Here is a 12,429-nt window from a genome sequence, read left to right as displayed (position 1 = left end):
GTTTTTTAAGCCTTTTTCCTCACCCTGTTCCACACACTGAAATACTACTTCTGAAGAGGGATGCTGCTGGTACCTTCTGGAATCCGGCGGAGGGAGCTGAGGGAGTCTGTGGAGGACTTTTGAGCTGAGGCCAAGTGGGGAGCACAAGGGGCTCCCTCAGACCTCTGCCCCCCCTCCCCGGTTCCTGGGGCCAAAAGGCAGCCTTCTCCGGGATGATGGGGAGGTGGTTCTGGAATGCTCTTGACAACTTTCCTATTCCATTGGACCTTTTGTGTATTTGGTACTGTCATGAGTAAAAGACCAACCACACCTCTGGAACTGATGACCTATGTGTGTCTATAGAGGAAAGAGATCAGACCGAATGGGTAAATAAAGAGAAAAAAAGAAGAACACAAAAGATCTGGAATCACGGATCTCATAAAGAGGTTGTATCAGTTTCCCAGGGCTGCTGTAACAAATGACCACAAACTGGGTGGTTTGAAACAAGAGAAATTTATTCTTTCACAATTCTTGAAGCTAGGTGTCCAAACTCAAGGTGTCAGCAGGTCCGTGCTCCCCCCGGGGCTCTAGGGAAGAATCCTTCCTCGCTTCATCTAGCTTCCAGTGGTTGCTGGCGATTCATGCCTTTGCTTGGCTTATGGCAGTGGACCTAACACCAGTCTCTGCCTCTGTCTTTGCTTGGCCTTCTTCTCTGCATCCACTCTGTGTCTCTGTGTTCCTCCTCCTCTTCTTAAGAGGACAGCAGTAGTATTGGTTACAGGGACCACCCTAACCCAGGAAGACCTCATTTCAACTAATGACATCTGCAAAGACCCTATTTGCAAAGAAAGTCACACTCAACAGATACTGGGCTTAGGACTTCAGTACATCTTTTTTGGGGGGATGCGATTCAACCTACATCAGAGGGCAATGGGAACTCACACGAAGAAATGACCTGTGGGATGAGTCACTGAAGTGGAGTCATGAACAAAAGGAAAACAGTTGCATGCTGAAATGAGAAGCAGAGGTCAGATGGTTTGGGGAGTAACAGGAAGTGTTCTGATAAGAGACGCTCTCACTTAGGATACTCTTTCCATCTGTGCTGATGGCCCTGATTTTTTTTTTTTTTCTGTCAGAGTTTTAAAAAAATATTGTATAAATAAAAAGAATAAGAAAATAGCACTTCTCTGACTCACACATTGGGCAGAGCACAGACTCTTGTGATCATCAGGAAAGACTTCACAGAAGTGTTGATGCTTGAGCAGAATCTCAGGGTATGAGGATAAGTCACCATGCAAAGAAGGGGTGCTGGGGGGAGAGAGGGTTTCCCATACAGACAGAAAAGCACATGCAAAAGCACAGTGTTATTTCAGGGATAAACTCTTTACCTCTGCAAGCAGGGTGAAAAGCCTTTAAAGGCAATGCTGATATTGTCGACTCAATCTGCATTACTCAGAAACAGTATTTAAAAATGAAGGGGGGAAATGTTTTTGGTTTTAATAAATGCAAAAAGAAACACCCGATAACCTGGAAGAACACTAGGAGCATATAGAGGGAGGAGTTAATTGCTGGACACATTTGCCAAAGCACAAATATGGAAACCCCACCCTCAGCCAGATCTGGAGAAATCAAAGGGCTGAATGTGGTATAAATTCCTCTGCCCTGATTGCATAAGGAGATCTGCCAACATTTTTTCTCTGATATATTCCTTTCTGCATCAAGGACTGAACTGGGTTCTGAAAAACCCGATGGTGAACTAAGATAGGCATTTCTGAATCACCACCATGATCTAGGAAAATTAACTCCTCACTGATCTCCCCAGATAAGTACCCTAGCTTGTTGCCCCTGACATCTGCATCGGGCTCTGGCCAGGATTCTGTCATACAGCGACTCCCTTTTTTTGGCATAAGAATGTACAGGATGCCAGTAAAGTTCACACTGGGTCATCTAAGTCTCTTTAAATGCATGATGATTCATTGCTGGGGGTGGGGGAGAGAGGACAGAGAGGGGGAAGGAAGTGCTGAGCGGAGAGGCGGAGCGATGTAATTATGAAATTGACTGCAGGAAAAAAAAAGGTAGCTCTGGGAGTGATGGGGTCACATGTTCTTACTATTGGTATTTAAGCTACAACTTTTCAACCAGGGGGAGGGGGAGGGGCTGGGAACCAGATCCCGTAAGGTGATTGGCTTTCAGAGGAGATGCACGCATCAGATGCCCGGCATATTTATTAGCATCACAACGTGTTAATTTCTCTTTCTATCTGACAAAGAGAAAAAAGCTCTCTGATGACAGTACAGTTAGCACAATAAAAATCTGGCCGCGGTGGTATGAGTGAACAATTTGTCTTCTTCTTGATTTACTCGCGCTCCGGCTGACAGGGTCTTCCATTCTGTGCATTCGTTTTGTCCTTAAAAAGGGATTGTTTGTAATTTACAGTTTAAGTCTGAGTGCTCTTATTCTGCTCTGTCAGAATCTGTGGCAGAAGCTTTTGTTTCGTGTCTGTACCACCAAGCAAATCCGCATCTTCAGGCGTCAGTCTTGAGAGCTCTCCCAAGTCTGCCAGCAGGGAAACTTGCAAGGGGCCTGGCAGAAGAGGGTTCTTTCTGCAAATAACAGACAGCCCTCCCTGAAATCCTCGCTCAGCCAGCTTCCTCCGTGAACTCTAGTTATTTAGGTCACAAAGCGAAGTTTGCCAATGCATTTTTCCCTAACCCTGCCTTTTTGGGGGTAAACTTGGTAAATTCCTCATAAAGTAATTTTCTTAAACACCCCCCCTCCCCATTTGGGTCAGCTTCTTTCTCCTGGCCAATGTTGACTCAAGAAAAATAAAGTAAGGGAGAGAGCTTATAGCTGCGTATTTTAATGTCATGACGCTGGAAAAACAAAGAACTTCCATAACAATTTGATATTTATTTTTTTAGCCTGTTGTTGGCCCTGATCTTATTTTGAAGGCACCCTAAGCCTAAGATGTACAACCCGTTAACTGCCACTACCTAAGTTCAAACAGTGGTGGCTTTGGGCTTTGATTTTAATTTGGAAACTGTATTTCTTTTGAGGAAACAAAATGCCAAGTTGTTAATGAAATGCTTTTAATAGATTTCCAAATGCTCCTAGCCAATAGCAAGCAAAGTTCAACTCACTAATTCTAAGCCTAAAAAATGTTTGTTTTCTTTTCGTGTTACAAGAGCTATGTTCTGCAGAGGATGGAGACCATAAATTCTGATCCTTCATAGGTCACTGCATGACATTCAATCTTGGTCACAGTTACATTGATGAAAATTTATCTAGGTCTTCTTGCAAAATAAATAATAATGGCTAAAAATCATCTCATTTCCTTTTGACACGCCCTATTGTACTGAATAAATTAGAAAGTGTTTCTTAAAAAACAGATTTCCTTTTGATGGCCTTGATTTGTTTTCGAGTTAAGTGGCGATTATATAATTTTCATTATCAACGCTCATCTGTCACTAGAAGGTATCAACTCCAAACCTTTTAGCTACAAGCAGCAAAACTAGCAGTAACTCTACAGTGCTGTACTTTCCAAAACAGAGCGTAAGTTTTCTCTCAGCTTCCCAGGGTGGCAAAGTACCTGAGATCCTCCCAAAAAAGACCTAGTTAGAGATGAGCCTAAGAAATTTGTGTTTTGCAGGCCCGTACTAGATCCACCAGTGAGATTTCAGCTCACTCTCAGGGATCATTTTCACCAGGGAGAAGGTCCATGTTATATTACGTGGTGCAAGGGGAAAACCTCTGGAAAATAGAAAAGAATTAAGTGATCTACTACATTCCTACAGAGAGCCATGCCAGGATCCTAAAGTCTCCAACTGTGGGTCCTTAGAACTAATTCCTGTACCTCTCCAGCCCCATTATCTCTACCAGTGCTGTCCACTGGAAATATAATACACAGCCCTTCCACATGCGTAATTTAAAATTTCATAGTAACCACATTAAGACGTAAAAGGAGACATGCAAAATTAATTTTAACAATATATTTTCTGTTATTTAACATATGCAGAATATTTTCATTTCAACATTTAATCAGTATAAAAGTATTGCGAGATACATATGTGTATGTATGGATGTATGCATATGTGTGTGTGTATACATGTTCATTCTAAGTTTTTTAAACCCAAGGTATATTTTATGCTTACAACATATGTCCGTTTGAACTAACCACAGTTCAAGTGCTGAATAGCCACACTGGAGAGTGCAGACCTATCCTAGAGCACTTTTTTTGATTTCTAATCCTAGACAGAATCTTATTTAAAATTGCCTAATGGGGGCACCTGGGTGGCTCAGTTGTTAAGCATCTGCCTTCGGCTCAGGTCATGATCCCAGGGTCCTGGGATCGAGCCCTGCATCGGGCTCCCTGCTCCGCTGGAAGCCTGCTTCTCCCTCTCCCACTCCCCCTGCTTGTGTTCCCTCTCTGGCTGTGTCTCTCTCTGTCAAATAAATAAATAAAATCTTTTTTAAAAATTGCCAAATGTGTAGCAAAGGAAACAGTCAACAAAACCAAAAAACAACAGACAGAATGGGAGAAGATATTTGCAAATGACATATCAGATAAAGGGCTAGTATCCAAAATCTCTAAAGAACTTATCAAAGTCAACACCCAAAGAACAAATAATCCAATCAAGAAATGGGCAGAACACATGAACAGACATTTTTCCAAAGAAGACATCCAAATGGGTAACAGACACATGAAAAAGTGCTCAACATCACTCAGCATCAGGGAAATACAAATCAAAACCTCAATGAGATACCACCTCACACCAGTCAGAATGGCTAACATTAACAAGTCAGGAAAAGACAGATGTTGGCGAGGATGCGGAGAAAGGGGAACCCTCCTACACTGTTGGTAGGAATGCAAGCTGGTACAGCCACTCTGGAAAACAGTATGGAGGTTCCTCAAAGAGTTGAAAATAGAGCTACCCTATGACCCAGCGATTGCACTACTGGGTGTTTACCACAAAGATACAAATGTAGTGATCTGAAAGGGCACGTGCACCCCAATGTTTATAGCAGCAATGTCCACAATAGCCAAACTATGGAAAAAGCCTAGATGTCCTTCAACAGATGAATGGATAAAGAAGATGTGGCATACACACACACACACACACACACACACACACATATACATACTGGAATATTATGCAGCCTTCAAAAAAGAAATCTTACCATTTGCAATGACATGGATGGAACTAGAGGGTATTATGCTAAGTGAAATAAGTCAATCAGAGAAAGACAGTTATCATATGATCTCACTGATATGAGGAATTTGAGAAATAAGACAGAGGATCATAGGGGAAGGGAGGGAAAAATGAAACAAGATGAAACCAGAGAGGGAGACAAACCATAAGAGACTCTTAATCTCAGGAAACAAACTGAGGGTTGCTGGAATGGAGGGGTGGGAGGGATGGGGTGGCTGGGTGATGGGCACTGGGGAGGGTATGTGCTATGGTGAGCACTGTGAATTGGGTAAGACTGATGAACCACAGACCTGTACCCCTGAAACAAATAATACATTATGTTAATAAAAAAAGAAAAAAGAAAGAAAAAAAATAAAATTGCCTAATGTGTGTACTGTTAAATTATAAACTGTTGGTAGACTACCATAACTTTAATTTCACTCTTGACTATTGGTGATGTAATTTGCATTGCCCAAAAGCCGTCTTGCTACAGTTTGGTGGAGGATCAAAAAAGATGATTCAGGATCTTTAAGAGTCTCTGCTACGCACAGAGCCCAGTGACTTTAATTTGGGTGTGGTGAGCTGACCTCAGAGTCTATTGTGTGGGCCCCGTTTGTTTTTAGTTTATTTTACTTTTCTGGCCTCCCCAGCTTTATTTGGGAGTGCCATCTAAGGAAGATATATTTGTTTTGCCAGTACACTCTGATTGGCTCAGATTTTAAAATGACATATGTAGGGTAACACCCTCCCTATAATAGCATGGTTAAAGGTCTGTCAGTATTTCCATTAAAAATTCAAACTTTCCAGGATTTATTACATAGCTATAACAAATGGCTCCAGGCAGAAACTTGGCAAATCCTTCTTTAACGTAGGAGGAAATCTTTTTTAAACAATTTTTAAAAGGGAAAAAATAAACAAGTGTTTACCACTTCAGTTTACTCATGTGATTCTTTTGCTAGGAGAGGCGTTCAGAGAAAAGGCACAGCATATCTTTACATTTTGTTTGTTTTACAAACTTGAAATATTAATATTAGCTTGTTTAAGTTAAATTTTGCCGGAGAGTTCTACCATTGCCCTCCTACCTGCCAAATTTTCAAGGACTCTAGTCTTGGATTCTCATGTTCCTACGTCTGATGAGTATACTGATTTGGGGAGGTGCCGGATCAGTTGACTATGAGTCTTTACGTTTCATCATGGTAAAAATGGACAGTTTCAAAAGATACGATTTGTTTTGGTGGGAATTCCTTGCAGAGATTTCTTACTCATCTATATTTTCAGGGCCTAGTGCTGGCAAATGAATGATAAATACATAAAAAGCAGCTTGGGAATTAAGACATAGTCTCTGTTCCTAAGTCTCTTATTTAAATATTCACTTTTTAAATATTCACTATCTAGTAACTTGGGAAAATCTTTGAAACGGTAAACAACATGCTGCTGGATCTTTAACATCTATGCCTTCCCTTATTTGTGAACACCTCAATGGATTATTATAGCAATTAAATGACTCAATGCTATGAACGCACAAGCTGGTTTCAAAACTTTTTTGAGGCTTGGCTCTCTCATGTCTTATCCAACTCTTGGGAGTGTTTGAAGATGCTATAGGGAAGGCTCTGAAAAGTGTGAAATGCTATATAGATAAAACTGAAACGTAAATGCTCACCACTGCAAATGTTAAGGATAACCCCCTTCAATTACTGGGAAAGTAAAACATGGTGAGAAGTGCACATTCTTTCACCAACGTATTTGACTCCAAATCAACCTGATTTATCTGATGTAGTGTTGGGTTGACTGACCCCAATGTTTTTAAGACAAGCAGGAGCTACTCTTAGAGTGACCTAATGCCGCATTGCATTATTTTTCCCCCAGTTTTACCGAGAAGTAATTGGCATACGTCACTGTGTAAGTTTAAGGCATACAGCATGATGGTATGACTTGCATCTATTGTGAAATGGTTCTGTTTTCCACTGGAGGAAAAACTAAGGGGTCTTTTCCGAGTATGACTTTTGAAGCCCACTTTAAAAAAAATGAAGTCTAGAACTCTAAATAAGTATATCTCTATTCTACTTAACTCCCAATCCGTTCAGTTTAGTTGTTATAACCTGCTAAGCTGTTTGTGTTTGCTTCTCTTTGTTTTGTTTTGAACTATGTAAGAAAGAGGCGACTTCCAGTAAAAACATAGCAATTTAAAATCCCTGACGATTTGGAGGGCCTGTATGCTTGTTTTATTAAGCACTCTTGTGCTCCCTCTGCTGCCGTCAAGAAAACCTTCACATTCAAGACCCCAGGACATTCCTCAGAGTGTCCACTTGGCAACGATGATGCAGATTTGCGCATGAAATCAGTGCTCTTGTCTGAAACACAGTACTATCTGACCAAAGCATACAGTGTAATTGTGTTTCATTAAAAAGTGCAAATTAGTTAAAGGCGGAGGGAATACAAAAGGAATAAATAGAAGAATTAAGTTCTACATCCGTGGGCAAATGCACCTAGACAGAGCCCTGTAGTATGGACAACGTTCTTCATACTATAGCGTGCTCAGGAATCACCAGGGGTGCTGGCTAAAAGGCAGATTGTGATTCAGTAGGTCTGGGGTGGAACTCTCATTCTGAATTTCTAAAAAGCTCCCAGCTGCTGCTACCACTGCTCTGAAGATAAGGCTTTTAGAAGCAAGATGTAATACATAACGATATGATATCATATATACTCGATAGCCCACTTTAAGCCCTCAAAAGTAGATACTATCAAAACAATGAAGTAGATATAAGGGATAAAAAATGATTTTCCATGGTGTTTGAGCAATGCAGAACACAGACTAGGAGTAAGGCTAGGCAGGCCTTATCTCTCAATTTCCTTTAATTTTAAAGTTCGACTTATGTTTGTATGAACACAGTATCAGATTTATGAATAGGACCATAGTACTACATATTTGCCTACTGGCTTCTTGAAAGCCCAGCCCTTTCACGGAGTTTTTATCTGCATGACAGAGCCTTGTTTTTAAAGAATGAGTGTCAGTTATTTGTACATTTAATATTTTGCCATCTGAAAATAAAACAGTTCAGTACTAAAGGTAATGAAACTGTATCAGGAGAATACTGTTTCCGTGGCACCTTGCAGGAAGGAATAGTTACAGACTTTAATGACACTTTATGGCTTTAATCTTAATGGCTAAGAAAGTAAATGACACATTTCTTATTGTTTTTACTGTTTGGGTAATATACATATTTAGCTTCCTTAAGGGAACATTTAAATTAATTGACTTACTCTAATCTGAATTATGTGTTTTAATTTATTTAAGACATTAAATAAATTAATTAATTAACTGCCTGTGTCAGTGTAATAATTAAAATACTAGCTGTTTTGGGCTGAAAATTCTCTCAATGTAAAAATGTCTAAAAATAGAGTGGAGGTGGATTGGGCAGTCCGCAGAAGAAAAACATGGCAACCAATATTTTCTGTTACGAAAATATTTTAGATGAAGTTAGTTTATATGAAAGCTGTCCGAAACTGAAATGAATAGCAGAAGCTCTGTTTATTCACAGGCCAGTAATAATAATGCCCGTAGCACAAAGCATACGTCTTTTCGGTGCCGAACCGACTGCTTCTGATCCTTTCGGGAGCGGAATCCACCAAGCAGGGGGAGGAGCCAGTCCCCGGTTCTGTTCTGAGATATTAGCCTTCACCTTGATAATGCTTGTCAACAACAAAACGCCAGGAAGAGCCTTTTCAGGAAACTGATTTCAACTGTCCACTAGAGGCTGTAATGAGACCAACAATGTCACTTTAAACCGACCTGGGGTTTAAACTGTAGCAATCATTGCGTTTTAAATGAAAAAAGAAAAAAAAAAAGTTGTAGAACCGAGTCAGAGTGAACAGTAGTAGTTTTATTTAAATAGCCATGTATATGTGCATGGTATTTCAAAATGCGAGAAAAAAAAAATCATTTCCGGGGCTCTACACCTTCCTCGTTGTTAGTATGCTTATTTTTATTTCTGTCGCACGTTGGCTGTACAATACAGTTGTTTAAAAGCTGACACATTTCTCTCGGTGATTCTGTATCCTGCTTCGGTTGGTGACTAACCGTTAGGTCATACGTAAACTCAGCCAAAGGTTTCTCAAATACAGCTTACAGTCAATAGTGGTGGCTTCCAGAGAGAAACTTATGCGCAAAGATCATGTTTCTAGACACTTGGTTCTAAGCACCTGAAAGAGGTCAAATGCTGCCCAGACACCTACTGGTCTTCCAGAATTATCTGCAGCAAGGAGAACGCCGCACTGAGCTCCCTTCAGCGCGGAGGTGCCTTGGCTCTTCTCCGGGAGCCACACCTGTTGGCAGGGTGCACCCCTCCGCAGAAGATTCCTCCCCACCGACTAACACCTGGCGGTGGTGCACGCGGAGGGGGCGGGGTGGTGGGCCGCTGAGAACCGCGCATCAGCATCGAGCGCAGAGGAAGTTCCTCAGCGTGGATTCACGAGAACTGCCATTTGATGCTCGGTTTGCTTTCTGTATCTCCTGCACTGGTTACCTCATTTCCGATTAAATTAATGATCCCGAATCAGCTGCGAGAGGAGTGCGCGGGTCGTCTTCCGAGGCTGGGGCTGGGGACTTCAGTACCCAAAGCAGATTTCCAGACCAGCAGAGAGCGAAAGGGGTGGGGGGCAGGGAGGGCACCCGCTTTCACGGGCAGGAAAGGTGACGGTGCACATGCAGTCGCGGGGACCCTTCAAACTTTCCTGAGTTTCACGCAGAGGCAATCCCCGCAGCCCCGTGGTCCTGGTTCCGGAACGAAACCGGTTTGAGGGTTAACGGGCACCACGATCCGAGTCAGCCCTCTTAGACGATACTCGGCGCGCCCGGGACGAAGGGCACGTCGGGATCACACTTGGCCCCCCTCCCCTCCCCCGGGGGGGGGGGTTATTTCGCCGGCTGCGAGCTGAAGCCCGACACCTCTCGGAGAGTCCTCCAGGGCGCCCGGAGTTGCACCCCGCTGTCGCTCTGTCCCCTCCAACTAGGTGCAGGGACCCGGGGAGGCGCGCGAGGACCGACCGGTCACCGCTAAAATTACCTCATCGCTTCAGCTCCCCGCCCCTTTCCCAAACCTGGAAGAAGCGTCCCCTCCGGCCGGAGTCGCACCCCCCGCCCCCCGCTCCCGAGCCAGCCTCGGGCCACGCGCCGCCTCCCCGGGGGCCGCCGAGCCCGGGCAGCGCGCAGCCAAGGGTTAAGGGCGCCGGCCGGCCGGCCGCCGCGCCGTGCGCTCGCGGTGCTCCGAGCGGCTCGCCCCGCCGCCCGCCAGAGGGTGCCCCCCCACCCCCAAGTCGGATCCTTGAGCTGCGGCGGCGGCAGCCAACTGCTCCATATTTGGCTTCTATTACACATTTACATACTGGAGCGAGCGAGCGAGCGAGCGCGAGAGAGCGCGAGGGAGGGAGGGCGGGCGGGCGGAGGGAGGAGGGAGGGGAGGGGAGCAGGGGGGGTAGGAGGAGGAGGAGGAGGACGAGGAGGAGGAGGAGGACGAGGAGGAGGAGGAGGAGGACGAGGAGGAGGAGGAGGAGGAGGAGAGAGCAGAGTATACCGCAGACATCATTTCTACTACAGTGGCGGAGCCGTACAGGACCTGTTTCACTGCAGGGGGATCCAAAACAGCCCCGTGGAGCAGCCGCCCGAGCTACAGCAGCCGCAAGACACTGTTTCTCTCCCTCTGCCCCCCCTTCCCCACGCAACCCCAGATCCATTTACACTTTACAGTAAGTGGCTATTTTTTTCTCCTCTGATTCTCTCTCCCCCCTCCCCCATCCCCTTCGCCCCTTATTTAGATTAAAATTTGCCCCTACCGCCGCTCTCCAGAGAGGGGCAAAAGCAACAACCAGCAAACAAACCCCAAACCCCAGTCGCCGGCACCGAAAACAGCTGGAAGAGGAGCGAAGGAAATCGACGCGTCGTGTTGTGGTGTGTGTGTGTGTATGTGTGTGTGTGTACATACAACCTTCTCCCGCTCCTGCCTCCCGGGCCGACACCCCCGCTCGGGGCGCAAGGACTGACGGCAGGGGGCTGCCGGGCCGGTGGGCGCCCGCCAGGCGAGGGGGCGCGCCCGGGCTGGGGGTGCGGGCGCGGGCGCGGGCGGGGAGAGCGGCGGCGGCGCCCCGCTCCGGCGGCTGCTGGTCCGGCCGCGAGTGCGGAGAGCCCTGTCCCCCTCCCTCGAGGTGGCGTAGGGGTAGGCGGTGGCGGCGGCGGCGGCGACCGGGGGTCGCGCTGCCCTCTCCTCCCGCCGCCCGCTCCTCAGCCCTCTCCCCCTGGAGGGCGGCGGAGCGAGTGGGTCTGGAGGAGGGCTGGGCTTCCCCGCGGGTGGCCGCCCGGCCTCGGAGCCCCGGGCGGGGGTCTCCCCGCGGAGGCCGGCCTCGCCGGGTGTGCGGCTGCGGGCTGGGACTTTGCGCGCGGCCGGGCGCCGGGCGGTGGGAGCGCGGGGGGCGCGGAGGGGTGGGCGCGGGGGGAGCCGACGTGCGGGTGTCGGGAGCGCGGCTGGAGCGGCGGTGGCGGCCCTGCTGCCGCCGCCGCCGCCGCCACCACCGCCGCCCTGTTGGTGCGGCCGCTTCCTGATCATGTGCAGCCGCCGCCGCCGCCGCCCGGAGCCGGGAGCCCGCGAGCGCCCCGGCCCGGGCCCGCGCCCCCGCCAGCGCCCGCGGCAGGAGCGGAGGAGCGGCGGCGGGCGCTGCCCTGCCGGCGCCGGGAGTGAGCGGCTGCGCGGCTGCTGGGAGGGTGAATGAAGCCAGGAGGAGGGGAAGGAGGAGGCGGCGGCGGCGGAGGAGGCGCTGCGGGGATTGGGATGCGCCCTGGAGCCCCGCTGCTCGTTCACTCTGGGCCGGGCCGGAGACTCCGCCACTCCCGCGGCCGTCGCCGCCGCCGCCTCCTACGTGGTTCCAGCGCTGCGAGCAGGCCGGTCCCGCAGGGGGCAGGGAAGGGGCCGGCCGGGCGGAGCGAGAGGTGAGGCGGCGGCGGAGCGCGGCGTGAGTGTGAGTGAGTGCGTGCGTGTGTGAGTGCGTGTGTGTGTGTGTGCGTGTGGGCGGGGGGGGGCGGCGGGGGCCGTCGCGGTGGGGAGCGGCCCCAGGGGGGCCACTTGGCTGACTCTGCGGCGCCCCGACCCCTCCCCAGCCCCCCGCCCTCAGGCCGCTTTCCTAAACTCCGGGGCTTGTGCTTTCATTTTATTTCAGACCACGTAGGGGGCTGACTGGAAGCGATGAAACAATTCAGGTTTTCTAGGGAGATTGA

At 47.6% G+C, this 12,429-nt stretch overlaps 1 protein-coding gene across 1 annotated transcript in view; it reads left to right on the top strand.

Annotated features, from left to right (window-relative positions):
* Positions 1-361: 361 nt before the first annotated feature.
* LOC144378824 (uncharacterized) overlaps positions 362-12,429 on the top strand; it is a 40,432-nt gene continuing 28,364 nt past the window's right edge. Inside the window, exons 1-2 of the mRNA XM_078054375.1 lie at positions 362-365; positions 11,771-12,144. Of these exons, the coding sequence (XP_077910501.1) occupies positions 362-365; positions 11,771-12,144 (378 nt within the window). The remainder of the gene's footprint in view (positions 366-11,770; positions 12,145-12,429) is intronic.

Source organism: Halichoerus grypus, chromosome 9, assembly GCF_964656455.1.
Source record: "Halichoerus grypus chromosome 9, mHalGry1.hap1.1, whole genome shotgun sequence".
Lineage (NCBI taxonomy): Eukaryota > Metazoa > Chordata > Mammalia > Carnivora > Phocidae > Halichoerus > Halichoerus grypus.
This window is presented reverse-complemented; position numbering and strand designations above follow the sequence as displayed.